The sequence below is a fragment of the Nelusetta ayraudi genome, unplaced genomic scaffold, assembly GCF_046127955.1.
Source record: "Nelusetta ayraudi isolate G7.1 ecotype Tasmania unplaced genomic scaffold, CSIRO-AGI_Nayr_v1 ptg000026l, whole genome shotgun sequence".
Lineage (NCBI taxonomy): Eukaryota > Metazoa > Chordata > Actinopteri > Tetraodontiformes > Monacanthidae > Nelusetta > Nelusetta ayraudi.
In genome coordinates, this window is record NW_027466076.1 from 5,490,001 (window position 1) to 5,517,500 (window position 27,500).

The window sequence follows — 27,500 nt, forward strand, 5'->3', positions numbered from 1 at the left end:
CCGCGAGTTTGCGCGTCTGCGTCTAAAGTCCTTAAGTCCTTCTCTCGCGCGTCTTCCAGCAAGTAAAAGCGCTGCGGCGAGCGCATACCTCGGCTCCGCACCCGGCCCGGGCGTCCGGCTCGACGCCCCCGACCCGGGGAGGCCATGTGACGCGGCGCCGTCGTGCAGTCACCGCAGCTGGGGAGGCGGCCCGGGATGCCGAGCGTGTTTCTGCAAAGCTGCTGGTTCAGCTGAGGTTGCAACCGTTCCTTTCATCTCCTCTTCTTCTTCTCAGGGACACTCCCTCTCACCCTCGCTTCACCTCCTCTAATTGTCTCTTGTTTTTTCCAACACCTCCTCCACTCACGAGGCCAGACTGCACTGTTTGTTTCTCAAATCTGTCGGATTTGCAATTTCGCTTAAAGGTCCCGAGTGTAAAGTTTGGCCTGATTTATGACGTTTGCGTTGGTAAAAGCTTAATGTATTTCCCATAAAAAGAAGAATAAAAGTTTGCAGTACAATAAAGGTTATTTGGTTTTCCTACCTTAGGACGGTTCACATACAGATGGGAATATACACAGAGCGATAAGGGACTTGCTCCTAGTTGGCTGCCATGTTACGCCATCGTTTTATGAGGAGGCCCGACTGACAGTGCACAAGATACAAAACAAGCTGTCACGTGGGCTTCCCTCAGAGGTATCCTTCCAAGGATACACTGTGTATATTCCACCCAGGCAAGAGAGCCGGTGGAAAACATTTTCCTGAAATGTGAAAATTTCGTGGGATCGATGTTTCCGTCTCTTTACAAACGGAATCATTTGACTTTGTTGAGCCACTCGAGCGAGTCAGCGGCCAAAAAAACTTCCTCTTGGCGCAGAGGTTCAACAACAGAAGAGAGTTACATTCAGATATTTGAATTTGTTTCGCTTGAAATTTGCAGAAGCCAGTCAGGGGAAAAGCCAAATGATTTTTTTTTTTTTTTTCCCCTGACTGTTCTTTGAAAGTGAAAATCTCATCATTTGTCGCTTGTACGCGAGACGACGTAGAACGCAAGAATTCTGAAAGGTTGCAGAGTGAAAATCGATTCAAAGCACAACTGCAGCGCCGCAGTGTTATGCTGATCATAAAAACAGACATTACACATTAACTGACTGATTCGATCCCGTTCAACGCTGGATTCCCATTGGAGGGCGCTGGTCTACCTGTTGACACGCAGATTGTTCCTGAAAGGGCTGCTTGAGAGTCTTGGGACACAGGAGCTCCTCTCCAGGTTAGCCTGCGCTGCTATTTATCGACGGAGGCGGTCTCAAGAACCTTCATCCAGTCCTTCCAGTTCAGCAGAGTTAGCCGCTGCTAGGCTAACGCAAGTCCGCTGCCAACACAAACAATCTCACCCACTCAGCCGAGGCTAATAAATCAAACCGCTTGACTTATTGATGTCAGTGTCTGATAAATGCCTTGATAGAATCATGTTGGACATAAACCGACGCTGAGGGACTAGTTTCTCAGCTGCGGCAGAATTTCATCTTGAGGGTTTAAGTCACCCTGCTGCTCTGCTTCTGTAGCATCGACAGCGGCAGGGGAATGAAAGAGCATATAGAGCGAGTGTGACCACGCTGCTGCTGCTGAAAGAAAAGATTCTGAGCCACTCCTTCAAACACACTGCCAGAACATTGCGCTACGTTAACGCTAAGCTTGGACTTCCTTGTTTACTGTTTCACCGCAAGCTGCACTGCTCTCATATTGTGAAACACACACTGTGTATATGCACCTTGAACGTCTACACCACCGAAGCAAATTCCTCGCATTTGTAAAATCAGACTTTTTCCTGATTCTAAAGTCAAGCTGAACTGAACTGAAAACAAACCAAAAGCTTCCAAGCATTGGGCTCGTGTGAACTTGCTTCTAACTCTGATGCAGGATCTGCAGATGAACCTTGACAGGCCTTAGATTAGGGAGGAACAAGCCAAGTTGTTCCTATCTGCCATTTGCACTGATTGGGCTCCTTGAACAAAGATCAGAGGCACGGGTCTATTGGTCAAGACGGGGAACCTCAATCAGTCGAAGGAACCAGTTTATCAGTGAGTGGATTACTCAAGGACTCTAAATGATACTGACATCATTTCCACGACACCGAATGAATCATCAACTATAGGCAGCAGACGTGGGACTTGCAGAGGTTGCGTCAGCGCAGGTGATTCTGTGACTGCATCTTCATATTCTTCTACAAACATCGGGGGTTCGCCGCGGTGGCAACCGGATCTCCGGGTTGAGTTCAGCCTTGGAGGGTCTCAGGGCTCCTGACCCAATCACAGGACACATATGGGTGAAGTTAAGCATAAAGCCAGCTAGCTGGCCTTGGCACTGTATCTTCGAGATCTGACTGGCTGTTGCAACTGACTGTGTTCAGTCCACTTACAGCGGACAAGAATATTATATTGGCAAAAAACTCTACCGTAATACACAACTATAGAAGCAACCAACTGGATATTATATTCGGTGAAGGATGCAAAATGTATCCCGTCATCCCCTGAGGGACCCATTGGGTCATCCAACACCCCAAGTCCAACCCAGAGTACTGAATGCCAAGCAGGGAGGTAATGGGAACCACACTGGGAATCAAACCCACAACCTATCAGTCTCAGGGCGGACACTCTACCATGACTGGGTAAAAACTCTACCGTAATACACAACAATGGAAGCAGCAGCGCAGGAAAACATTGTGGACGGCTGCTGTAGACGATTCATCCGCCCCTCGTCTCAAGTTTGGCCTTCATCAGTTTCCATCCAAGAGGAGCAGGCAGGTCCGCTGGCCGGGAGCCCTGCGCTGGGCCCACTCACACAACACCCCCCCCCACCCCCCCACCCCCACCCACCCCCTCCACCGGAGGACTTTGTCACTCTTTATTCCCTGTCACCTGACTTCCAAAAGGAATCCTGCCAGAGCGCTTTTCCGGCAGAACGAGTGCTAACCAATGGCGGCGCAGCAGGAGGACTGGATGAGAGGGGTGTCGGGGGGGGGGGTGAGGAGGAGGGAGGCGTCCTGCCCCTCGGCAGGCCTCTGGACGGGACTCAAACATCTCGTTTAGAGGCGCTGGCTGAGGCTGGAGGCTGCCATCAGCCAAGAGCCAGAGAGACGACGACAACCAGGGGTTCAAACCAGTGGTTCTCAACTGGTTCAAGCGGCTTTGTGGGTGGTGTGTTTTGAACCTGGTGGAGTCTCGGGGCCCACATTTTTATTTCCTTGTCGTGAAGTTGCGAGCCAAATTTAATCCGCAGCATTAAAATCATTCCACAAAAACAAACTCGCTAGCTTGCTTTCTGTCGTGTAGAGCAAAAATAAATTTTATTGAAATTATTGAATTCAATTGTATGTCCTGCAAAATAAATACCCAACATTCTCTCTCTATATATTTATGTATTATATAATATGTTTAAAACCCCTTTCAAAAAAAAGGAGGCCCTGCCAACAAAGCAACCGGCAACTCAATCCAAACAGCTCCGAGGCCCACTTTTGGGCCGCGACCCACCACTTGAGAAACACTGGTATCCACTCCGACTTCGGGCGTCTGAAGATAATAATAAAAAGCTGTTCCAGTACCGGCGGACAGTGAGCTGCAGCGTCTTGTAGGAGCCTTTGACCAGAGCGATGGCCTCCTGCCTGAAGCCCGTCAGCTCCACCTCGTTGATGGCGATGAGCTCATCTCCCACCAGCAGGGGCTCCTCCGACAGGTCCGCCTTGCCGCCCCTCTCCACCTGCACAAACACACACACACACACACACACACGAGCAAAAATGAGCATTCACAAACACACATTGTCCTCAACTTGACGCAGTTTCTCTTGGGCACCACAGCGATGACAACTTGCCGAGTCACACACACTCCCTGCGGCAGGTGCGACTGTTGTGCGGGTTTCCATTGTGGCGGCCACTTGGTGGGGGAACACTTGCCACGGTGTTTTCATGTGCGTGTTATGCGGAGGGTCAGTGCGGGTAAACACCGGCGGCTTTGGCGGCGTGCCCGCAAGCGGCGCATTCCTGCTCTGCCTCTGTTAGTAATCAGAGGGCTCCTTGATTCTCTCATTCATCAAATTTAGATTTGATCCGTCGTGGGAAAAAATAAATAAACACACTTGATTGTGCGACCGGCCGCCTCAGATAAACGTGTCTTAAAGAGAAAAAAAACACCAGCGATAAGATAAGATAAGAGTGACCTTTCAGTCTCATGCCATGCGGAGAACAATGGAGAAGTGGCTGAACGCGTAATTGAGCTTCGGCACGGAGAAAAGAAACAAACTGACCTGGCACCACAACTTTCTGCTGTTCTCCTCCAAACAGGCAGATTTCAGCTATCATAAAAAGACAGCAGCTTCCCTTTGTCCAAATACATCCTCCACCAACACACACACACACACACACACACACACACACACACACACACACACACAAGCACGCTGTTGAATCCATTAAGTGGTTCCAGTTTCAGCCGATCTCCAACTGGACCCCAACTGCACTATCAGCACTTTCAGCAAAGCCCCAAGAGGAGCCTGACGGTATGAACATGTAGCGTCTGTCTTGTTATCATTGTGACAGGGTGGTGTGTGTGTGAGTGTGTGTGTGTGTGTGTGTGAGTGTGTGTTCTCTCTAAGGTCAGGCTGCCTTGTGTTTTCAAGATAATAAGCTGAGTCAAATTGCAAGGTTGAGAATCTGTGCACATTCTGTTCATGGCTCACAGTCAAAACTGTGAGCTCCTTTTATTATATATATATATATATATATATATATATACATATACATATATAAAGGCCTTTCTAAAGCATCTGATTGTTTCATATAGGGATAAAATCTCCAAGAAGGTTTTAAAAAGTTGATTATTCATCAGGAGGAGTCTAAAGGTTGAGAAAACATGACTTATTGCACATTTCAAACAAGTGTCTTGTGTTGTAATAGTGCGAAGTGAAGAGCAATTCCGTTCTTTCAGACTTCTCCCTGGTATCTCAAAACACCGTCTCGTGTTACTGCAGGGGGTTTACAAAAAGAAAGAAGAAGAAGAAGAAGAAGAAGAAGAAGAAGAAAAACACTGCGTGCTATTAGATCATTCAGACCACATCTGGATCTGCAGGGTTTCCATCCCCCCGGGGACCACCTTCACCGCGGTGGAACACCACACAGCAGCCGTCCCAGGGTCGGCTGGCCGGTCCTGAGGTGTTGCGTCTTTCTCAAAGCGACCGTCGCAGTCGGGCCCTCGGCGAACAGCGGAAGAAGAACGGATAGGACAGGGTTGAGGAGACTGCGGTGCAGTTCCCGTCGTGGCCACAAGATGCCGTTCCAAAAGTTGCTCGTCGCGATTCTGCGGCGTCGTTTGAAGAATTGTTTCAAACAGTGGCTTTGTTGAGACACTGTCAGATATTTCATCTCGTGTCATCTCTCACTCCCACCTCGCTCGTTCCTGCAGATGAACAATAGCAATTTTGCCCGTCCGTACCGGTCTGGCAACAGAAAGTGTCCTTATTGAACGGCTGCTCCCAAATATTTGACCGTGATTGACAAAGAAATCTCAAAGCCGTTCTGTAACAACAATCCCCGCCCACCTGGGACCTTCTCAAACGTTGAGACAAATGCCAAGAATTTCACACGGGGTGTGTCAGAGAGAGAGCGTCGCCCTGCCGCACTACGACATGTGTTTGCCGTTTCCGACGAAAGCCCAACATGCTTTTGGCCTAACGCACTGCAGCGCAGCCCAGGCGTCTGGGAAGTCCTTTAAAAAGTCCTTTTGAAATCGGCCATCACAGCTCTTTGCTTTACAGAAACCAGAAGAGCACTGCAGAAATTGTGCAACGCAATCAAGGGGGTGAGGACACGACAGTGATGGATTGTTTCTGTTTCCGAGAAAGGAAAAGAAAGAGACTGAAAGGCAAACACGCAGTGTAATGAGCTGCGCCGGCGTCGGGGAGAGGAAACGGAACTCTCGGAGCTGTGAAAGAAAAACAGTGTGTTAAGATGTAAACTGTTCCTCTGTAAAACAGCGCACGTGGCCGCGCTGTTTGCCTTTTTCAGGAATAAATATACCCAAATAAGGCCCAGCGAATCACTCGGTACCTCTGCGTGTGAGTGCGTGTGCGTGTGCGGGTGCGGGTGCGCGCGCTGACTCTGGTATTCCAGCTGAAATTCATTACGCCTCAGACAGAGATATCCAAACAGAGCGGCTCAGCCCGCTCCCACTGCCGCTGGGACAACACACCTCCTCCAATCCATACGCACCGCGCACTGTGATTTGGGAAAGTGTTTCTCAGGGACTCTGGCTGGGTGACAGTGGAGGGGTGGACGAGTCGCGATCAACCGGAGACTCGCACTCAACACGGTAATGACGCGGTAATAACCGATAATAATCCAGCTGCTGCCGTTTTACGCTCTGTTGGTGACACCCAGAGTGAAACCCTGCCCCTTATTCCTAGTTCATTTAATTTTTACTTTAATGAAGCGAAGTAGAAAGAAAATTATTAAAATATACCTTGCTGAGAAGAGATGTTGCTGTTCGATTAAGAAAGAAACTCTCTGGTCATTTTTTTCTGTTTTGTTATTTTATTTTATTTTTTTTCTCAATCAATCAATCAATCAAACACTTTATTTGTCCCCAAGGGGCAATTTAAAGGGCATAATGAGCAGCATTAGAGACAAAGAGTAAATGTGTGTGTGTGTGCATCTATGATCTTTCTCTGTCAGAAGTGTTGTCAGTCAGCGAAGGAATTAGCCTAGCACTGCTAGCAGGGATAGCTGAAGGTTGAAATCCTATTAATACGTCCTCAGAGGTTCAACTGGAGGCGGCTGCTGGTTTTGAGGGAACCAATCAGTGTCCTCTGAGCTGTGAGAAAACAGGAAGCAAGGAGGAGGAAAAGAGAAAGCAACCGAGGCATCGCTGTTGCTAACAAGGTTAGCATAGATGCTGCAGTGGCATCTGTTTGAATGTTGCTGTTCTTTTGAATATAAGAACATATAAGGCAATTTCATATGGTAATAGAACAATAATGGGCACTGAATGCTTTCCTCAGAGGAGAAGTTCTATCTGTTGACCATCAACCAGCAACTGGTGCAGTTCTGGCTCTGAAATGCACCTGGAAGTTTGTTTCGACTCCTTCATTAGAATGTATTGTTTTCTGTGTCTTTGTTGTGATGTAGTTATGATTGCGTGTTATGTTGCTAGGTGTGTTATGCTGCGGTGTCCGGTCTGCCTTGTCCTTTTGCATTACATTGCACGTGTGCGCAGACTGCAGAGCAATCCTGTTGATTTGCATGCTGCTTCTCGCTACACTGATAGAACCTTTATCGTGTACAAGACTTCAATGCCGGGTGGCTCACTGTTAAAACAAGGGCAGCATGTTTACTGCGAGGACTCTCACAACATGGGCGGCATTAATGTTGAGGTGAGACCTGAGGCGCCGTGAGAGGAAAAACATCCAGTTTGATGCCAGTCATGAGACTTTCAGATTACGACTCAACAGAACTGCCTAAGCTGCCCCAAACTGGCCCGACCAACAGGAACCTCCACCGCGACCTTTGACTCGGGCTCAGACCCACAATAATGCAAGCCGCTAATGGTAAAACAAGCCGAGGGTGCCAAATCTGATCCACTCCGCTTCTGCTGAAGTGACACTTTTTAATCTGGAAATCTCAAATTGACCGTGAGAGCCGTCACAATCGCTTTCCCACAACGCCAAATCAGAGCTGTGTAATTTTCAGCGCGAGTGAGAGCGCGGCCTGCGTGCCCTTGACGAGTTCTGAGCTTTCAAAAAAAAAAATAGAATAAAAAAAAAATGGTTGAGAATCACCAAGATAAAGAGAGGAGGCGACACGCGGAGACAAAGTGACTGTGACAAACAAACCCTGAAAACACCGGCACAACTATCCCCATGGGTTTGGTCTCATTCTGGCAAACGCGGGGACTCCGAACAAAGACGGACCTTAGTTGGGCATGCAGAGGCGCAGGGGCAGATAACAGACGTATTACAAGGAAATACGCATGAAGCGCCAAAGCAATAGTCATGCAGCAGGTGGCGGTTGAGTCAGAGATGAAGACCAGCGTGAACGACCTCAGGAGTGCAACATTAAAGCGCTGGTGCGTTCAAAGCCCCCGGGAGAGAAAGCGTGATTCCCATTCTTGTCCCATTTCACTGGAGTCTGGCCTTGGTCCCAGAAACGCACGCACGCACACACGTGGACGCAGACACACTGACGCACATGAACCCTTGTACCCACTAATTTGCATTTTAATAAAATGAGGCCACGGTGGCTGTTGGGACAACATCTAACAAAGTAAAAGCACGCCGATGGTCTGCGGATTTCTAAACAGATCTGTGAATTTCTAATAGCTGCCTCTGCTCGGCTCGCTGGGCCTGCATGACAACATGTGAGTAACTGCATAAACCTCCCGGGACTTTGAGACCAAGGGTGGACTTTCAACCCGTCCCTGTTCTTAGAAATGTCTCGAAGTGTTTCGTTTTTAAAAAAAAAAAAAATACATTGAAAAAAAACAACAACAAACAAACACATACACACACTTTGCAGCTTTTCAGAAGCAGTTTTGTTATGTCTTTTGGTGTACAACAAGTAAATAGGCCACAAGTTTCCCCCCACAATAATATTTGTACAGCGTTCATTTCCTTCCTCCGATGACTGAACACACATCCCAGTCTGGTAAGACGGCTATGGGCTGGAAATGCAAGACCGACTACCTTCAGTTTCTATCACAAAATGAAAGCTAAGTTTAGAAGAAACTCTACCTGTGTGTACATCAGTCAACTCGATATGACGTTTAGTGATCAACGTTACGGGTTAGGTTTGATATCATTTAGTCATGTGGATGAAATTGAAAAGTATGGCTTCATATCTGGGCAGAAGTTCAAAGCTGCTGTGTTGCCACAGGCGAGTATTTGTGATGAAGTCATGAATGTGGACCCCCCCCCCTTCGAGAGGCGCATAACTTGTGTGAGGTGCCCTTTAAATCGCAGCCTGACCAACGTGTTTCCCTTCCCTTCTCATCACTGACACTTCAAAGTTAACGCCTGACTAAAACTCATGTAAACTCTCGCCTCCGTTGCCAGCAATGTATCTCGTGTGTGAATGCGGCGTTCAAGTGCTGCATCGCGGTACCTTGGAGATGATCAGCGGCTCATCGTGCTCCAGGCCGCCCTGCACCGTGAAGCCCCACGGTGCTCCCCCCTGCAGCCGGGCCTCCACCAGCAACCAGCCGCCGCCGCCTCCTCCTCCTCCTCCTCCGAGCCCCGCCCGACCGCCGCTCTCCATGCCCGGCCAGGCTCCAGGCTCACCCCGGTGCTCCTCTTCACTCAGCCCGGCGGCGGCAAAGGTGTTCGCCGGACTGAAGAACCGCCGTCCGCCCCTGGTGCCTTCACGGCCGCATGTCCCGCCGCTCTCATTAACAATCCCGAGTCGGGCTTGGACCGCCGGGGCGGAGGAGGAGGAGGACGAGGACGAGGCAGGAGGTGTCCGTGTTTCCTGCAAAGTGCATTCCTGACTGAAGCCCGGAGAGAGAGAGAGGGCGAGAGAGAGCGAGAGCGAGAGCGAGAGAGAGAGAGAGAGAGAGAGAGAGAGAGAGAGTTAGTTCCCGTCGGCCGTCGGGAGAGGGAGTTAGAAAGTTCACACGCTGGATGAGAAAGTGGTGTTAAAAAAAAAAAAAAAAAAAAAAACCTTGAGCCGTCGCAGGCTCGGATCGGATGTGCTCGTCGCAGGAATATAGACCTCCTCCCTCCCTCCCTCTCTCTCTCTCACTCCCTCCCTCCCTCGCCGTCTCTCTCGCTCCCGATCGCCCTTCCGAAAATTCAGTTTAGCATCACAATAGGATTTACCGCGACTCACTGAACCAGAAGAAAAGGAGAGACGGGGAGGGAGGGAGGGAGGGAGACTCCGGGGGGAGAGAGAGAGGGAGGGAGGCAGAGAGAGAGAGAGAGAGAGAGAGAGAGAGAGAGAGAGAGAGAACAAGGGAGAAATAAGGGTGTGTAGAAGAGGAAAAAGGAGGAAGAACGTGTGGAAACTGTGCAATTAACAAAGAGAAAGGCCCTGGAATGAAGGACATAAGGACGGGTTTTCCCGGTGTCTCTCCTGCTTCCAGTGCTGATGACATGTAATCCAATCCTCCACAGCAGGGCCCGAGAGTGTGGGGCAGCCGGTTTGACACCGTTTCCATTCATTCACACCGGAAACCGGATTACCGTGCGCAGAATTACAACACCGAGGTGCCTCTCGGATCCAAGCGTGTGAGACTGGGAGCTCAGTGTGTGGTGTGGGCCGTCGGGGTTTTTGAACCTGAAAGTTTGCGCGTCGTGCTCTGCGCTCATCTTTTAACTGGAAACATGATTTATTTTTTTTGTTTTATTCATTGAAACATTGCTTAACTGGTTGGCTTACTTCACACTTAGCCAGCACATGAAAGTAAAACCAAGATGTTGTGAGCTCCCCCTAACTTGTTTGTTCTATAAATGTGTATGAGGAACATGTAGAAAACATATCATGTGTCTTTAATGTTCATTGAAATGAACAAAAGCAAAATGTTACAACAAAATCAGCGTTTTTGAAGCCCCACAATAGTAAGCTCTTCGTTGAAATGACTCTTAAAACACTGGGAAATGGATGAAATGCAGTTATTTCACGACTTACTTACTATTAATATAACTTCTTCAAGTTCGGCAGGCCGGATTAAAAAAGCACAATGGACCGCATATGGCCCACGGCCCCCGTAGTTTGCCCATCCCGTGGGACCAGCGGCGGTTATGTCATTAGCACGGAAGGCATCGAAGGTGTTGGACGCAGTGAATGCAGTGAATGGGCGATGCGTATTGGGGCTTGCTTTTAAATTAAACCAGGAAGAAAAATGTAGCCCACTCGGCTAATGGATCGCTTCCAACATCAATCCAACATCAACATTGTCCTATTTTGGTAGTGCTTCCACCGTCACTGCAACCAGTGCTCAGTACCGGGCGAATATTTCACAGGCCAAACCCCCAAAATCAAACGAGCGACTCGGCATTGAGTCACCAACTGGAAGGTGAAACGTTCCCATGGTCCGTGGAAACATTTTTAGCTTGCAAAAGAATGCTTGGTCATTAGGCCGTCGGCAGAGTTTTATAACATGTCACGGCTGCACTGCGATAACATGTCACTCATTCTGATAACAGTTGCATACCTAATTGTATAGTGGCTTGGAAGTTATTTCTTTTGGGCACGATTACTTATTATTGTTATTATCATCATTAGCAACATGAATTTAGCAACAGTGTCCGAAAACATTGTGCCGTGTTAGGTAGAGAAGATTTGGCACCTTCATTGAGAAGAACAATCATCAAAACGGCAATGTGATCTGGTTCTAAATCGGACTAGCTAAGTAACCGCTGTTGGAATTCAAGTCACTCCAGATTGACAGTGAGACAGGTAAATACTCAGGCCGAATATATGGAGGGGAGTTGTGACAAGGGTACACGCTTTAAAAAAAAAAAAAAAAAGGTAGTCCAACAGCAATACCACCAAAACTTTCAAAATCAAACCGCAGAAGCCCACATCCGATTAGACTTCGGTTTTCACCTGCGACTGGAATGTGGGAAAAGTATACCGGCCTTTAGCGGTAGATTGGGATCAAATCAAGAGCAAGTGTTTGCAGTGTGTTGCATTTCTCAATGCTGCCATCTAGTGGAAGATTGACAAATTACATAGTCAGGGAAATTCACTCACCTGTCTTTGAAACTCGTTTACTCGTAAAAATACTCGAAAACGTCTTCCTTCGCCATTTTGCATCGACGCTGAAATTCGGCGCCAAGGACCTCGACTGTCTCCCGCTCTAAAGAAACACCGGTGGTTTCTGGGTAAAAACCACAAATGGAGAAAAACGCTTAGGCGAAGTTTACAGGCGTTTGGTTGAAATACTAGTCGGGCTGTTTAAAGAACGTCGGCTCCCACATCAAATTAAAATTCTACAACAACAACAAAAAAAGGATATCAAATTGAGCACGAGTGTTTAATTTAGGTTTTAGTTTGTCAAGTCGTTTTTGAGTTAATATTACCGATGTGCAGCACGTACTTACCTGATAGAGACGGTTAGCTCCTCTGTCCAGGTTCGCTAAAGAAAGTTTGGTCAGTGAAGCTAGTGTTTAACCACACATCTACCGACGTTGCTCGACACACATTGCAGTTGGTCCATGTCAACGAGTGTGTATAATTTCAAATAACGTATTTTCTGCATTTCATTTTTTAAAGTTATGTTTTACAACATACATATTTTTAAACTACAATGAAATATAAATGTTTAAGTTTTCCACTATTTTCACTGGTAACCATGTGAAAGAACACACAGAAAACCGGGTCGTATCGAGTTAGAAACAAAATGACAATGACAGTTAAACTGTTCAACTGTCCACCATCTCATTCAATTGAATGCAGCTGATTGTGTTAGACCCGTTTGAATGCTTAGGCATAAAACTTTCAATATAATCAAATGTTAAAAACATGCAAGGACAAACTTTTTGCAGTTTTCAGAATAAAGTAAACAAAAAAAAAAAAGCCAAATTTCTTTTCTTTTCTTTTCTTTTTTTTAAAAGTATGTTTTTCCCATGCAGGTGTGATGTGTTAATATTTTTTAATTTTCAATAACCAACAACTGGCTCGTATATTTCCAGACAAAACAACAGACAGTGTATTTACAGTCAATCTCATGTACACTTCATTTCTTCACATATACACAAATCCAATCCATGTACAATATTTACACTGAGGAGTCTGTTTCATTGATGCTGAGGGGGAGCTGTCAGTCACAGGGCCAAGTGTTACTGCTCACATCAGTATCCTGCTTGTGTTCCGCTTTCTGAAGAAAACATGTCTCATGTCTTCTTGCCAAGGGGAACTAGCATACGACTGAGAAAGCTCTAACTTTTTAGTGCTAAGTTTAGCAAAACGTCGCTCTTGGCTTCCGAGGTAAGAAGACAACTGAAACCGATGAGATCAGATCATAGAAAAAATAAAAGAGGCTGAATCACAGAAGACAAATTGAAGATCTGATCTAGCACCTTTCATATTCAGTACAAAGAGTTGACGAGTTCAAAGTGCACACAGAGAGTCTGTTTTGTTCTCGTTTTCCTAAAAAAACGTCCTGGGACAAAAAAAAAACACTGATGAGCAAACACGAGCGTTGTTTTTCTTTTGCATGGGGACAAATCCCTGAGCGAATGAGGAATCAATGGATTTTTAAAATCACTCAGACTTTGCATCTGATTCAGGTGCTTGAAAGGCACCCGCCTCATTTCTCATTGTTTCAATTTGATATTTCAACATGATTTGCCCAAGGCGGTGGAATCAATGTCGAGAACAAATCCGCAGCCCTCGCACAGGATACTGATGTGTATGTGAGCATCCTCTGTGTGAGTGTAGGACGAGGATGAGGATGAGGAGGAGGAGGAGGAGGGGGAGGAAGGTGTTCATCACAAAATCCAAGCTAATTGCACACTTCACCGACGTCATGTACAGACCGTAGTATCATTCACATGTACGTTTACATTGTAAGGTCATAAAGCAATTCACTGTCCGGACGCCGCAGGCAGTCGTATATACGTTCTAAGCATTTCTCAGTGGTCAAGTTTTTCTCTAAAGCTTTCCGTCAAAGGTCTCCGTTCTACGCTTCAAGTATAAGTTCATTCGCAAGGGCTTGGCTGCTGTCAGGGCAAAGCCTCGGCTCTGCACAAGCAAAGCATCGATGGCACACTACAGGTGCGCAGCAGAGAAACCCAAAGCCGCAAGCCAACTCCCTCACACAGACCGACTTGGAAAAATCCAATTGATTTGGCCGGTTTTAGGGTGACACTTAAAAAAAGGAAACACGATCGTACTGTGGAGGGAAGGAAAAGTGGTTGCAGTGGCAACTTGTGAAAACTCGATTCAAAGACAGAAATTTAAGCTCAGAACCAAATTTGCGGCGTCGGAGTTGCAGCACTGAGGTTTTTCCTCTGACAGCAGCAGGCAGCACATTCATAAAGTGACTCTGATATTAAAAAAATAAAATGAATGAAATGTGAAAGAACAGCTGGGATCCGAATGGAGTGTGGCAGAAAGAATCTGAGGTAGAGTGACGCTCAAGGAACACACACTGATGAGGTAAACACAGCTCGGGGGTGTGGGGGGGGAGACGTTGTCTGTTCCATTTCGGTTTGACAAAAGAAAAAAAAAAAAAAAAAAAAAAGACGGAGCCTTCCGGAAGACTGCCGCCTTTCCTTGCTATGGTGTTCATTTCTTAAATGTGTATATTTGACACGCGTTTCCCGCTGCCGACTCCTCTGTCAGCGGGTCACAATCACGCCTCCTTAGTGGCAAGATACTGTACACTTAAAAAGAATTTTTTAAAAAATGAACCAAGAGTAACAAATAAGCTCTCCAACGGAAAACGGAGGAGAATAAACAAAGCACTGGCAACCGATTACGAGTAGCCACGGCTGCAGAGTAACACAGCTGGTGGTCAAAACACCTGTCTCTCTCTCTCTCGCATGTCGCAGAGACCAATCGGCAACTTTTGAAGCGCAAAGATGAACGATAAAAAAAAAACCCGAAGGAAAAAACTTTTGTTTCCGTCCTCGGCCCATCTTTCATCCCCAAAAACTGGGCCTTCCAGAACTAAACCACAGCGGTGGCGAGGGAGAACCGTCCTGATTGGCCGCAGCTCCCCGCCAATCAAATAACTTGCGGGAGAGGCGTCTTCTGGCAGAGACACCCAGAGCAGGTGAAGCTCAGTGCTGGTAAAATGCGACCAATCTGGACAATGGGGGGGGCAGGATGCCAGGATGCACACCCCCCCTCCCCCCGGCCCGGCAGCAAAGACCTGCCGGTCCCCCCCCCCCCCCTTTTTTTTTTTTTTGAAGAAAACGTCAATCAATCAATCAATCAATCACTCAAATCTTGGTGCAAGCCCCGGCCGCCGTCAAACGATACTGTCCTGCAGCAGCGGCTCGAAGTCCTCGTCGCTGGCGGCGGGGGGGCTCTCCTCGTCGCTGCCCGGGAGCGGCGTGTTGATGTGCACGCCGGCCAGCGACGACATGGACTCCTTGCTGTCGGCGTGAGACTTCTCGCCCAGCGACAGCTGCGAGGACGAGGAGGAGCACGAGGGCTTCTCGGGGATGAAGAGGGCCACCAGGAAGGCCACCACCACCGTGCACGCCCCCAAGAGGAAGGGCGGGCCGGGGATGAGCGCGTGCTGGGAGGGGGGAGGGAGAGAGCGCCGAGGTCAGGTGACTTGAGCACTGGCATCTCAAGTCAAAGCTCTCACAGATTTCACATTCATCACTTTAGCTGCGTTGCTCTCCATATTGCAGTTTCTAGTTTAAGATCCATTCCAATGATGTGATGCAAATATTCAGCTAAATAATGAATAATGCTCTTACTTGAAATGACTCCTGAAACAGTTTTATGACTTACTTATTTTTAAGTTCAATGCAAAAATGATTTTTGACCCCACACTTTTAAACGGTAGTGTACATACAGTATCTGAATTGATGAGGTCAAATATATATCAACTGATAAAACTCTAGTTTGTTTTTTATTTTATAGCTATAAATCCGAACATTTTTAAGCTATCAGCCACCTAGTGGCCACTAAAAAGAATGCATGTGGAAAAGTTGCACACACCTAGACCTACTTTAATCTTACCATAATCTCCCTTGACATGCTATTACTATTTCTACTTCTCTTATTAGTATTATGTTACCAAAACCGTCCCTTTTACAGTATTTTTTTTTTTTTTTTTAAATCAGAACTGCACAAGAAGAGAACGCTTTTATTCGCGCTTTCGTCAATATCGTCGTGTACGTTCAATTCGATTCAATTCAATTCAAAAAGCAGCAAGCTAAATTGTACCCAGAGCTCCATCCCTGAGCGTTTCCACCGTGGCTCTTTACCTCAGTGGGGTTGTTCAGCGGCAGGATGTTGAAGTCTCCCTCGATGGGGTCCATGGTGTTCAGCTCCACGTTGAAGAGGAAGAAGACAAACCCGTAGAGGGCGGGGCCGAGGCCGTTGCACAGCCCCCTGATGCCTGTTATCATCCCCTGCACCACACCTGCAGGTCATTTAGTCAAGTGCGTTAGCCGAGACTCGCGGTCACTGACGGAGAGCTATAATAAGACGCTGACCTATCGATGTGAGGGAGTGGAACAGAGGGTGCAGAGGACATGAAGGGGAGGAAGAGGAGGAGGAGGGGAAGGGGGGGGGAGACTCACCTTGTTTATCAGGATCAGCAGACTGCGACACCAGAGCGGAGACGGCTGGGAAGGTGATGGAGGACATGGCTGCCACAGCACCAGCTGCCCACATCATCCTGAGAACACACACACACACACACACACATAGAAGAACATGAATATGAATCAGAGGTCTTGCACTGCAGTGCAGGCGACTTCTGCCTGCAGTCGTAGTTTGGGTTGAGTTTATTTATTCATTCATTCATTCATTCGTTCCAATCAAGCGATTGGAACGGAGCAGCATGAAGAAAACTTATATAATATAACAATTATCTTATTCTATAATTCTATAAAATATTTGCACAGCTCTTCTTGGCAACTTATGTTGCATTTAAGCCACGTGAGGTTTCCATGTTAATTTATCATCCACGAGGGAAGGAGCCAAAGCTGCTCGCTAACAAAGACAGGGATGTCTCACCATGGCTCGGACCCGAAGCCGTACCAGGCCAGCTGAAGGATCTGGAAGCCCAAACCCAACAGAACCGTGTTTTTATTACCCAGGGTCCTCATCAGCAAGGTGAGGAAGAGGGTCTACATAGAAAGGGAGAGAGAGAGAGAGAGAGAGGTAAACTGACTGCAGAGACAATACGGTCCAGAGTGAGGCAGTGTGTTTGAAATGTTACCTGTGCTAAGATGGACAGGATGCCCACCACTCCGATAAAAACGGCGATCGTAGTGGAGGAGAAGTTGACGACCTGGAGAAACAATCACCGCGGTTACCGCTTGGAATTCAAAAGCAGCGGGTTACAGATGATTGGAAGCAGTGAGTCTCACCTGTCTCAGGTAGAGGAAGAAGCTGGAGTACTGGCCAGCCTCCGGCAGGTAAGACAAGAAGACGGTGATGCAGATCAGCAGGACCGTGGAGTCCTGGCCCACCTTCCTCAGAGACTGGAAGACAGAGGATCAGCAGTCAGCGCCACAGTCTGTGAGGAACCTCTGACATTCTGACTCAGGAGTGTAGTTAAAGTCAGGGGTGGCACCACCCGCCTGCTCCTAATTGTTACGCTTTCGTTATATGGCCTCAGTGGCGCCGCCTGTGGTTTTACTTGGTATTGCACCACAGCGGGAAAATCAGCGGTGAGGAACGCATCGTGCGATCGAACGCGCAACAGGGAGACAGAATGAACTCAACAGCACTAGCAGTGGACGAAAGGTGGCACAAAGCCCACATGACAGATGCATGTACTGACGGTGAAGGGGTCCGCCTGCTCCCAGGAGATGGGCGCCCCCCAGGTGTTGAGCTTCATCTTGTCGGGCAGCGACTCGGGCACGGCCAGCAGGATGAAGCCGATGTCGGCCAGGGAGATGAGCGTGGCCAGCAGCACCACCAGGTTGTCTCCGTACCAGGCCGACAGGTACGCCCCGATGGCCGGGCTGGTCACCAGGCTGGCCGCGAAGGTGGCCGACACCTTTGACGAGAGGAGAGAGGGCGCTTCAAGGAAATGACCTCACTCTGTGTGTGCAACAGCGTCAAAAAAAACAAAACATTCAGTGGCAGCGCTCACCAGTCCGTAGGCCGTACTCCTCTCCCTCTCGTCCGTCACGTCGGCAACGTAGGCGAAGATGACCGAGAAGGTGACGGAGAACGCGCCCGACATGGAGATCATGGCAAAGTACCACCTGTAGAGGGCGCACCAGGTGACAGAGGAGCCACTCTCAATCAATCGATCACCTGGTTGCGACGAAACGACTTTAACTGTATTCTTCAGTTCAGTGGGAGTGTTTGAACAGACGGTCACTGACTCACTCCTGCACTGAACTCCATTATTAGCAGTTTGATGACATAATGATCTCGAACGCTCTGTGATCGTGACGAGAGCACGGAAATGAGTCAGGATGTGTTTAACAAGTGTGGGGACATTTTAATGTTCGATGCAAGCCAAATTTCCAAGGTCTAATTAAAAGTGTTAGTTCCAAGTGTGCAAAATGCGACAACAGTTTTAACGAGTCTCAAATATAAACCACGATGCGTCGTCGACTCTTGTATGGTTCAGCAAACACAGCTAAGTGGGATCATAATACAAAGCTTAGTTTCAGCCAAATCATTCATCAATCAAACGTGTGTAATGACGGCGCCATACTGCACACTTGATATTCATTCCCTAAAATCACAATCAATGAGACATTCAACCGTCAAAGCCATCCCATAATGAGTCAGCCCACCCTGACTGACTCTCCTGCACTGCTGATGTTCCGCCAGATGATTGCCTGACGCTGCTTCAATGCAGGAATGAGTCAGTGGAACAGACACAGCGTGCTTCCTCCACAGCCAGCCAGCCTGCCTGCCTGCGTGTGTGTGTGTGTGTGTGTGTGTGTGTGTGTGTGTGTGTGTGTGTGCTGCTCATACCAGGGGCTGAGTCTCATCAGTGGGATGGGAGCGCAGGTGAAGAAGACGGTGACCAGCAGGAAGGTGCGCCTCCCCCACACGTCGGACAGCGCACCGATCAGAGGGGCCGACATGAACGACAGCAGGCCCTTGGAAGTGCACAAGAGACACTCGTGTAAAGATTTTTGCAACCGCCTGTTTGAACCGTTTCTGTTTCCTCCCCGGTGTTTTTCTGCAGTTTGACAATCAATCCGGCATTTTTCAGGTTCAAAATTTTTAAAAATGTGAATCAAGATGCAGAAATGTGCCAGTGGGACAAAACTTTGTGGACAGGAAGCTTTGCGAGCTTCCTTCTTTGGGACGACACTGTCGTCGTTAGCCAGGTTCATTTGCCTTTAAGGTGTTTTGTCAAAGGGTATCAGTACAAATGGAGTAAAGTGAGAAAGTCATTACCTTCACACCCTGAATGAGGCCATTCATGAGGAAGGTGTGCTGGGGAAACGTTTCGTGTAAAACCTGGAATGAAAGCGGTAAAAGTTGAGAGCAGCAATAAAATGGATTCTTATTCCATGAAGTTAAAGCTGGAGCATTTTACCCATTCACACATGTTTATTTTTCACCCGGGACTCCAGTGAAACTACCCAAGAGGCACCACAGATCTCCAGAAAACAGCACATTTAGCACTGTGTTTATAGCCTTCCATAAAGAAATTTATTTGCACGTATGGAAAAAAGGCAAAAGTCCATGAAACGGTCACCTGCGGGAGGTATAAGTGCCCTTTGTGACATCACTGGGGGTATGTTTCACTGTGAGTTTTACCAAAACCTCTCAGAAAAGTAAAAAAAAAAAATAAAAAAAAAATCTCTCGACCTGATTGTTTGCAACCTTCTCTTGCGACGTGTGTAACAAAACAAGTCAGGCATTGTCACTCACGGTGAGCATTGGTGTGGTGAGCAAACCCCAGGCGAAGAACTCCAGGAAGATGACCACCACTGCATGGTACACGCTGGGCCTGCCCACCCCCTGCTGCAGCTGGAAGACACAACCAATCAAACAAAGAAAGAAATTAGACAACATTGGACAAAACATCTAGCGTTGCGGTTCTGGAGATTGGTCTCGGTCTCCAGAACACTTTTTAAGGGTCTCGGTCTCAGAGGCATTTTAACTGGGTCTGGTCTTGGACTGGACGGACTGGGGTTTTCTCATCCAGACCAGTGGAGACCTCAGCCAACGCTGTAATAACACGATAATAACAGGAAAGAATCCAGCTGCTGCTGTGTTACACTCTGTTGGTGACACAGAGTGACACCCCGTCCCCCTTATTCCTATTTCTTCCATTTTTGAATTTCATGAAGCAAAGTTGTTTGTTGCAAACGGTTCAAAACGGTTGGCAAGGCAGCAAAATGTTCAAGAACTTGAATTTAAAACTTGAATTTAGAAAGATACTTGTAATTTTTTTTTTCTGTTTTGTTGTTATTTGTCTTTGATATATAAAGTCTTGGTCTGGTCTCCATCTCGACCCTCTCTAGTCTTCATAAAGTCTTGGTCTGGGTTGGTTGGTGCCGTCTCGACTACAACACCAGCGACATCACCGCCCGCCGCCGCAGCGCTCGACTCGTTTCACAAAAGCTGCTGCTGGCCACAATGTAGCAGCAGAGGACGAGCCGTCGGGGGAGGGGGCGGGGGACATAATGGAAGGAAGAAGAATAGAGGAGAACGGGCCGACTTTCACTTTGCGTTTCATCCGAGTTAACCGCCCGCTGTGCTGCAGCCCTGGCGGGCGGCGACCTTTAATGTGGGCACGGCGAATCAAACGAAGCCGAGCGGGAAAACTTTGCAAACAATGTGTTTGATAGGTCCTTTTAAAGTGAAATCCGGGGCCACTTCCTGGCAGAAACCAAGGCTCACTAACAGCCGATTAAAGGAGAACAATGTTAAATGGGTGCACGGCCCATTAGACGGAAGTCAGCCTACTGACACACATAGACAGGATTTAGTGATGAGGCCACAGGTCTCTGCAGTTTAGCTGCAGTCATAACCAGGCCGCTGAACAGATGTGGACAAATTACACCAGGAATTATTTTTTTTAACTCCAGCCTGGTGGCAGCAGGTGGGAAGGAGATCACCTCCAACCACCAGCAGAGTTTTTATGGCTTTAAAATGCGTTTCTTTTCATTCCAGCATAAAAAAAAAACAATAACATTTGAGCAGATAACTTTTCTTTTGTCTATAAAATCCAGACCACATTAAAAGAAACCATACTGAATTGGGAAATAATTACTTGAGCGTTAACTACGCTCAACCATTTTGAACATTTTTTTTTTTTCCCAGTTGAAAAATGGTTTGTTTTCGTTCATAGCTGCTTTTGTTATGTTTGGTTTTACTGTTGGCGCCAGAAATACGATGATGGGACACCAAACAAGCTGAAGGTCCTACCACAGCCGTGGGCAAACTACGGCCCGGGGGCCATATGCGGCCCATGAAGCTTTTCAATCTGGTTACGTGATTTGTTCTATTAGATCGCTCAGCATCTCGCGTGGCTTCAAACCTGTCAACCATTCTTCATCACAATGCAGCAGGTGCAATTTAAAGGGGGGGGGGGGGGGGGTTAGTGAGGGGTGGGCTGTCGGCAGATGGAATGCTTTACAGTCAGCACAGCGGCAGCAGCTATAGCATATGTAATCTCTCGCTCCTGCCACTTTTGTTTGCTGTGACATAACGTATCCCGCTCACTCAGCCAGTGGGCCATAAGTCGTCCGTCCCGGTCGTCCCAGTCGCTGTTACTCAGATAGTAACACACAGGCTTCCTGGCCGCCCAAACAAAGAATGAGCTCATTGTGTTTTTAAATATGTATGACTTATGTCATTGCAAATCTCCGGGAGTCGGGGGGGGGACTCTGTGGATTTGCAGCGGTTACGTGCACGAGGCTCTTTAATAATTCAACTTAATGCGAGGTGGGTCCAAGGGGAACTCTGATTGGATGATGGCTCGTGTGGCCGCTGATCTCGGTGGTTTGACAAAAGTACGTTAAAGCCGCTCAGCAACCGTTTCCCAATGTAAAGCGCATTAACACAAACAAACAAACACACAAAACAACCAACGAGGTGGTTAGAATAAACGTGGTTAGCGAGGGGGCTGTAATTTAAAGTGTTTTCTTTTTTGATTCGCATCAATAGAAAAAAACAAAATGTGATTAACTTCATGACTTAAACACCCAGGAACCCAGGATACAGAGCAGGCAATGTGACACCAGGACGACAGCTAAGGCCATTGAACCGAATTGAATGGAGTTGTCACTCTGGCGCAGTGTCAAAAAAAAAAAAAAAAAAAAATTGCATAGGTTTTTGTGTGACAAAACAAACGAAAACGGTGGTTTCTACTGATGCACAGTTGACGAGGGTTCAGACAGAGGAGACACAGACCCTGGGCTGAGCTCTGGCAGATGAGATCATCCATCTGTGTTGACTATACCTCAATCATCCATGTACCAAAATATGACTGAGGATTGATTGCGAGGACAGAAATAAAGAGTAAAATTCCAGGGTACGAACAAGTTGTGATGAGTGAAAACAAACACAAAGTGAAAGCCTTTTTTGTGTTGATGATTTTGCATGTGTTTGAAGCAAACAAGCCAGTTGCATATGGGCTGATGATGCAAAGTCACCCTTCAAAAAATGGTTAAAATAAGAATCTTTAATGGATTCTTGACAGATTGAAATGAACTGTTTTGCCTTAAAAACATTTCAAAACCGGAAAAAACGTAACAAATAGTAATTCTATACCCTTGATATGATCAAAAATACATATTATTCGACATTGTAATTACATAACTTGATGCTGCCTTCATCCTTCTCAACCTTAACAAACTTAGCAGCTCAATCACTCAGCAACAACAACAACCTGTGGCCGTCCAGCTAATACTCCTTGATTTCATTGGCTTGAGCTCATCAACAGGGGTTATCATGTATGTTTTTATATCATGTCATGTGTCATGGCCGAGCATGAATGACGATCCATCCATCCATCCATCCCTTCGGGCTTTGCCTGCAGGCTGTGAGGACACACTGTGCCCCGTTGTGTAGGCGTCTAAACGGAACACGTCTTGTGTGTTCATCCTTTAAAAAAATAAAAGTAAAATAACATACATATATATAAATAAAATCATCTATTTGGTGATCGGCGTTTTCTGACAGAAAATGGGGAGAGAGAAAGAAAAAAAAAAAAAAAAAAAAAAAAAAAACTACCAAAAAACACGTCCGACTGTTAAAATGGACGCTGTGCAGCGGCCTCGGCTCCACTGCAGCCAGCCGAGCTGTTACGTAACAGATAATGGATCCGACATCATCATCGTCGCTCCCTGTGGTCGCACTCAACTCAGCAACACATCACACCAGCATCCACACATCCAACACAACTGCCATACTGGACCGGACCGGACCTGCTCGCTCTGATCTCAATTACGACCATGGTTGTTGTTGTGTCGTATCATGCGCAGAGTTAATCTGATGGAATTATGGGTATCAGCGCCAGGAGGAGGAGGAGGAGGCGCGGGGGGAAATAAAAGACAATCGCGCGGATTAATTCCCATCCCGGCTGATTCAATTGTGAATAATAACAGTGAATAAAATGGCGGGTGGTCCACCCACCGTCCCTCCGTCCTTCATGACGATCTTCTTCACCAGCACCACCTGGCCGGCGGCCACCGGCTGCTCCCCCGGCATCTCGTCACACCTGCCGCGGGTCACGAAGCATCCATGGTGCGTGGATATCCGCGGTTCGCCGGGGTCTTCCAGGATGCCTCCTTGTTTCAGCCTCCACAGAGGTTGATGTGCCTATCGAGTTTTAAAAAAGGCAGCGATATCAATGTCGACCTCGGTGGATATCACAACAACAAAAAAAAATACCCCGGCGACGGCAGAATGAAATCCGTGGTTTGGGTCCTGTTCGACGGTCCCGCAGCGTCCCCCTCCGCGATTGACTGTCAAGCAAAGCGGGAAGCAGGCGACTGTTTCCGGTTTAACCAAGCGCTCCCTTTCAAGGGAAAAGGCGTTTATTGACATCACGCGGTCACTCGTTGACGGAACATCTCGCAGCAGCCTCCCAGAATGAAGGTGAACGTTTGCAGAAACATTTGCAGTGGCCACTAAATGATGATGAATAATGTTTTCAGTAAAAACAGAAATACCAATGGGCAGTTTTGCAATTTTGATGTATGCAATGCATTACGTTATTATTATTTTTTCCATTCACTATTTGAAAAATACCTTTCTTACGCAATAAAAGCGAAAGACAATACACATTTACACAACAACAATATTCAGCTAACACCAACATTGCATCCACCTGCGGCCATTTTCATCACATAGATTCAGCCTCGGTATGAATCTCTAGTTTGTCCGGTCGTGCGTTGATTTTATTTTGAAAATTACAGGGCGTGTTCCTGTGCGATTGACGAGCCACAGGCGACGACGCCAGACGCGTGAGTAAAATCACGTGTCGGCGGCGGTGGTTACTGGGATGTATGTGCTGTGCACGCGCGCGCACGTGTGAATAAATCATAATAAAAAAATAAAAAAAAGGAGCTGCGGCGGCCGGAAAACGTGAGCGAGCGAGCCACGTCATCAATCAGTCGAGAAGACGCTGCGCTGCGATGTGGGTCAAACGTGACTTGCAGGTTGACATCTTTAAAATAAAACCTCCGTTTTTTTTTTGTTTTTTTTTTTATTTAAAAAAAATGCATTTATGTGAATTTTATGACAAAGCCCAGGGTTTAAATACTATTCGACATATTACTTAATTTACAATGCCTCAGTTTCACAAATATAAACCATTTCAACATGGTCAGACATTCGTCTGCAGCAGACGCAATTGCCTCCATGTTTCAAACGCACTGTAAAATTGCTTCATTTCTGCATCTGCAAGTGACTCAAAACACATTCATTTCCTTTTCAAATCAGGAGGAAAAAAATCACTAGTTTCATTTGCACAAGAGCTCCTAAATGTAATACACGACGAAAACAGAAACAATGCAACCCCAACAGTGCGTATATGTTAGTTCCAGGCAAGTCTTTGTGTTGCTCAGGTCCAATCTTGACCTGCCCTCGTCAGCAGTGTGTTGCCAGGCAACAGCGAGCTGGCAGAGGAGAGTGAGCTGTAAGGTGATCCGCCGCCGAGGGCCTCCAGACTGCCAGGTGACTCGTTAGCGGCTCAATGCAGAGCCGTGCAGTGACAGCGAGTCCTTCCAACACAGAAACTGACAACTGATAACCGACGACGGGTCTGCGTTTCAAAGGAAACAAACTTCAGCAGGTAGGTCGCAATTATGACAGCGTCCTGGTTGAAAAGGTGCAGCAGGAATTGAACAAAGCAACATCTGTGTGTGTGTGTGTGTGTGTGTGTGTGTGTGTGTGTGTGTGTGTGTGTGTGTGTGTGTGTGACAAAGTGACAGAGATGGCTTTAGCCAGTGGTCAGTGGCTGGACAGAGAGGTGCGAGGCGAGGGTCCCAGCCCTAGGTGGGTTCATGTTTCCTGCACTGGAATAAAGCCTTTCATGACTCGTCCAAGTACCCAAGTGAAAAATGCTCCGTGTGTGATTATGAGACCCCGGAGTTAACCTTTGTCAGTGTCTTGCTTTCCAGACACGGTCATGCCTTAGCCGTAGCAGGAAACGTTGCCTTTGTGTTTGGGGGGGCTTCCTCCATCAACCAGGAGGTCAGTATTTATTCTTGTATTAGTCATTTAGATATGGAACCCATTAAAACCTCACAATCTGGATGGTAATCTCTTTCCTTCTGATCTTCTCATGCATCCAGTCAGGTCTCCAGGTGGACAAACCTGTTTACTTCAATGACTTCTACATGCTGACAGGTACAGTGATGGTTCCAACATGCTTCAACAACTAAGATGTTGATATGACGTGATGTTTCTTTGTTTTCTTTTAAAAATCTCATTGGTTCATTTTTAATTGTATCATTGGTATTAAAACCCAGAAACATTTTTCAAACCCAGACTTTTTGTTATCTCCTGAACCCCAAAACATTTTGAAAGCTGTAGATGCACTTTCCCACATTCCGGTGCATTTGAACATGCTTTTACATTGAAAATCGTCTCCCGCTTTCATCCTTTTCCCTTCAGGCCAGCTTAGTCTGCAATTACTGACTACTGTTCTGGTAGACTGGGTAAAACCTGCCCAATCTAATTCATAGAGTAAAAATCATAGAGTAAATCACAAAATAATTAGAAAAAAAACAAATAAAGATGTGTAGTACATTGGATTAACGTTAGACTACATGGTTGTTAAAGTACTTTTTATTTAAGGTGAAGGTCCCCCCCCCCCCATGATATTGCACCAATGCTCTTGTATATGCGACTAGCGCAGTGAAGTGTGTGCTATTAACTGGACTAACCCGAGTCTTTGCTGTGGTCTGTAGTTTACCCTGATGATGCAACGTGGGAGGAGATTCCCCAGAGCGGAGAGGTGCCCTCCGTCAGAGCAGGACACACTCTCTGGTAAAGCAGCCAGCGGCTGGAGGAGGAACTTGGTTCTTGCTTGTGTGCAAACTGAACAAGAGTTGACATTCAACGCTACATTGCACCAAAAATCTATAGCCCTAGAAGAAACCCTGAATATTGCCTTGACTCAGTTTACATACAAGCAGTTGAATTATCATCTCATGATGACATTTAGTCATTTAGACCTTTTTCTTTTCTTTTTTTTTTGCAAACCTGGGAAGTGTTGTGAGAGGGAAGCTGTACCTCTTTGGAGGATCATCCTGCCCTGATGCCACTGAGTGTCTCCCAGGAGTCCACAGCTTTGACATAGGTGAGGATGTAGAAGAAGCTGGATGAAAAGGGATACGGGCACCTTCCACATGCTTTATTCCTTTCTTCCTTTCTTTCCGTACAGCTCTCTAGCCTTCAGCCCTGACCTGCACTCATCGACTCTCTGCTTTGTCAACAGTGTCTCTCACCTGGGACTGCTGTGCAGTCAGTGGCGTGGCCCTCAGAACACTCAGACACAGCTCTGTGGCTGTGGGAGACAACATCCATGTGTACGGAGGCCTGCTGGAGGGAAGACCCACCAATGATCTCATGGTCTTCAACACAGGTCAAGGCGAATGCTTGAAACTCAAAGGGCTTTAACTGTGGACGTCCCATCACTCGATTCACTTGATGAAATGCTGGACTGTTACAATCCGTCGCACCGACAAAGTAAAAGGAAAATGTCCGCGTCGCATTATAGTGTGAGACAGATCCCTCCATGAGATGAAATATATTGTTCGAACATTAATTGAATTACCTTAGGTTGTAAAACCTTCTCAAGGTCAAGTGTGTCAAATTTGGAGATTTTCAAGAAGAAACAGTGACATCAAGGGGTTACAGTTTAGATTGCAGTGTCTTTCACGCTCTCTCTCTCTCCCCCTCCTGAGCTTGCCAGTGAACTGTGGCGGCCTCCACACCAGGCTTCCTTATATAATGGTGCAAGATCGCAGCTAACTAGGACCAGGACCCTTGATCTATGATCTATGTGAAGTCGTGTCTATATATTCTCTTAAAACTTTACCTCTGACCTTCATCTTCTTCAGTGTCTCTCACCTGGACTCCAGTTAAAACCAGTGGATCACCTCCTCCAGCCCTGTAGGAGATGACGCACTGGACAATTAAATACCTGGGACAAGATTACACAGCTGTTGACTTACAGGGTGTGTGTGTGTGTGTGTGTGTGTGTGTGTGTGTGTGTGTGTGTGTGTGTGTGTGCGCGCGCGCCAGGCATGATCAGAGTTTTTCCCTGGTTGGAGATCAGGTGTTCATGTTTGGAGGTTTGGATGAAGGTGGAGAGTTCAGTAAAGATCTCTACATTCTCACCACAGGTACCTGCAGCACTGATCCTGACACCTGGATATTGAAATGGTCACATTTA

The 27,500-nt window shown here is 47.0% G+C and overlaps 5 protein-coding genes across 5 annotated transcripts in view; 2 read left to right on the forward strand and 3 right to left on the reverse strand.

Moving 5' to 3' along the window:
- The window catches only part of shroom3 (shroom family member 3), a 48,926-nt gene extending 39,414 nt beyond the window's left edge, over positions 1–9,512 (reverse strand). Inside the window, exons 1-2 of the mRNA XM_076029305.1 lie at positions 9,128–9,512; positions 3,581–3,735 (exon numbers count right to left, since the gene is read on the reverse strand). Of these exons, the coding sequence (XP_075885420.1) occupies positions 3,581–3,735; positions 9,128–9,280 (308 nt within the window). The 5' untranslated portion in view covers positions 9,281–9,512. The remainder of the gene's footprint in view (positions 1–3,580; positions 3,736–9,127) is intronic.
- LOC142889895 (E3 ubiquitin-protein ligase RNF180-like) overlaps positions 1–27,500 on the forward strand; it is a 156,508-nt gene that overhangs the window by 56,155 nt on the left and 72,853 nt on the right. The window lies entirely within an intron of this gene.
- LOC142890373 (growth arrest and DNA damage-inducible protein GADD45 gamma-like) overlaps positions 1–27,500 on the reverse strand; it is a 170,351-nt gene that overhangs the window by 17,565 nt on the left and 125,286 nt on the right. The window lies entirely within an intron of this gene.
- slc71a2a (solute carrier family 71 member 2a) lies at positions 12,601–23,425 on the reverse strand. The gene is made up of 12 exons (XM_076029291.1): positions 23,228–23,425; positions 19,514–19,612; positions 19,034–19,096; positions 18,602–18,729; positions 17,760–17,874; positions 17,445–17,663; positions 17,029–17,142; positions 16,878–16,949; positions 16,673–16,785; positions 16,234–16,331; positions 15,916–16,073; positions 12,601–15,215 (listed from the first exon to the last, which is right to left on the reverse strand). The coding sequence occupies exons 1-12, from the start codon at positions 23,300–23,302 to the stop codon at positions 14,943–14,945; spliced, it is 1,527 nt and encodes a 508-aa protein (XP_075885406.1). The 5' UTR covers positions 23,303–23,425; the 3' UTR covers positions 12,601–14,942.
- The window catches only part of LOC142890337 (uncharacterized), a 6,523-nt gene continuing 3,370 nt past the window's right edge, over positions 24,348–27,500 (forward strand). The window contains exons 1-9 of the mRNA XM_076029290.1: positions 24,348–24,890; positions 25,024–25,093; positions 25,219–25,291; positions 25,393–25,447; positions 26,011–26,089; positions 26,314–26,402; positions 26,541–26,687; positions 27,166–27,217; positions 27,350–27,450. Coding sequence (XP_075885405.1) covers positions 25,032–25,093; positions 25,219–25,291; positions 25,393–25,447; positions 26,011–26,089; positions 26,314–26,402; positions 26,541–26,687; positions 27,166–27,217; positions 27,350–27,450 — 658 coding nt within the window. The 5' untranslated portion in view covers positions 24,348–24,890; positions 25,024–25,031. The remainder of the gene's footprint in view (positions 24,891–25,023; positions 25,094–25,218; positions 25,292–25,392; positions 25,448–26,010; positions 26,090–26,313; positions 26,403–26,540; positions 26,688–27,165; positions 27,218–27,349; positions 27,451–27,500) is intronic.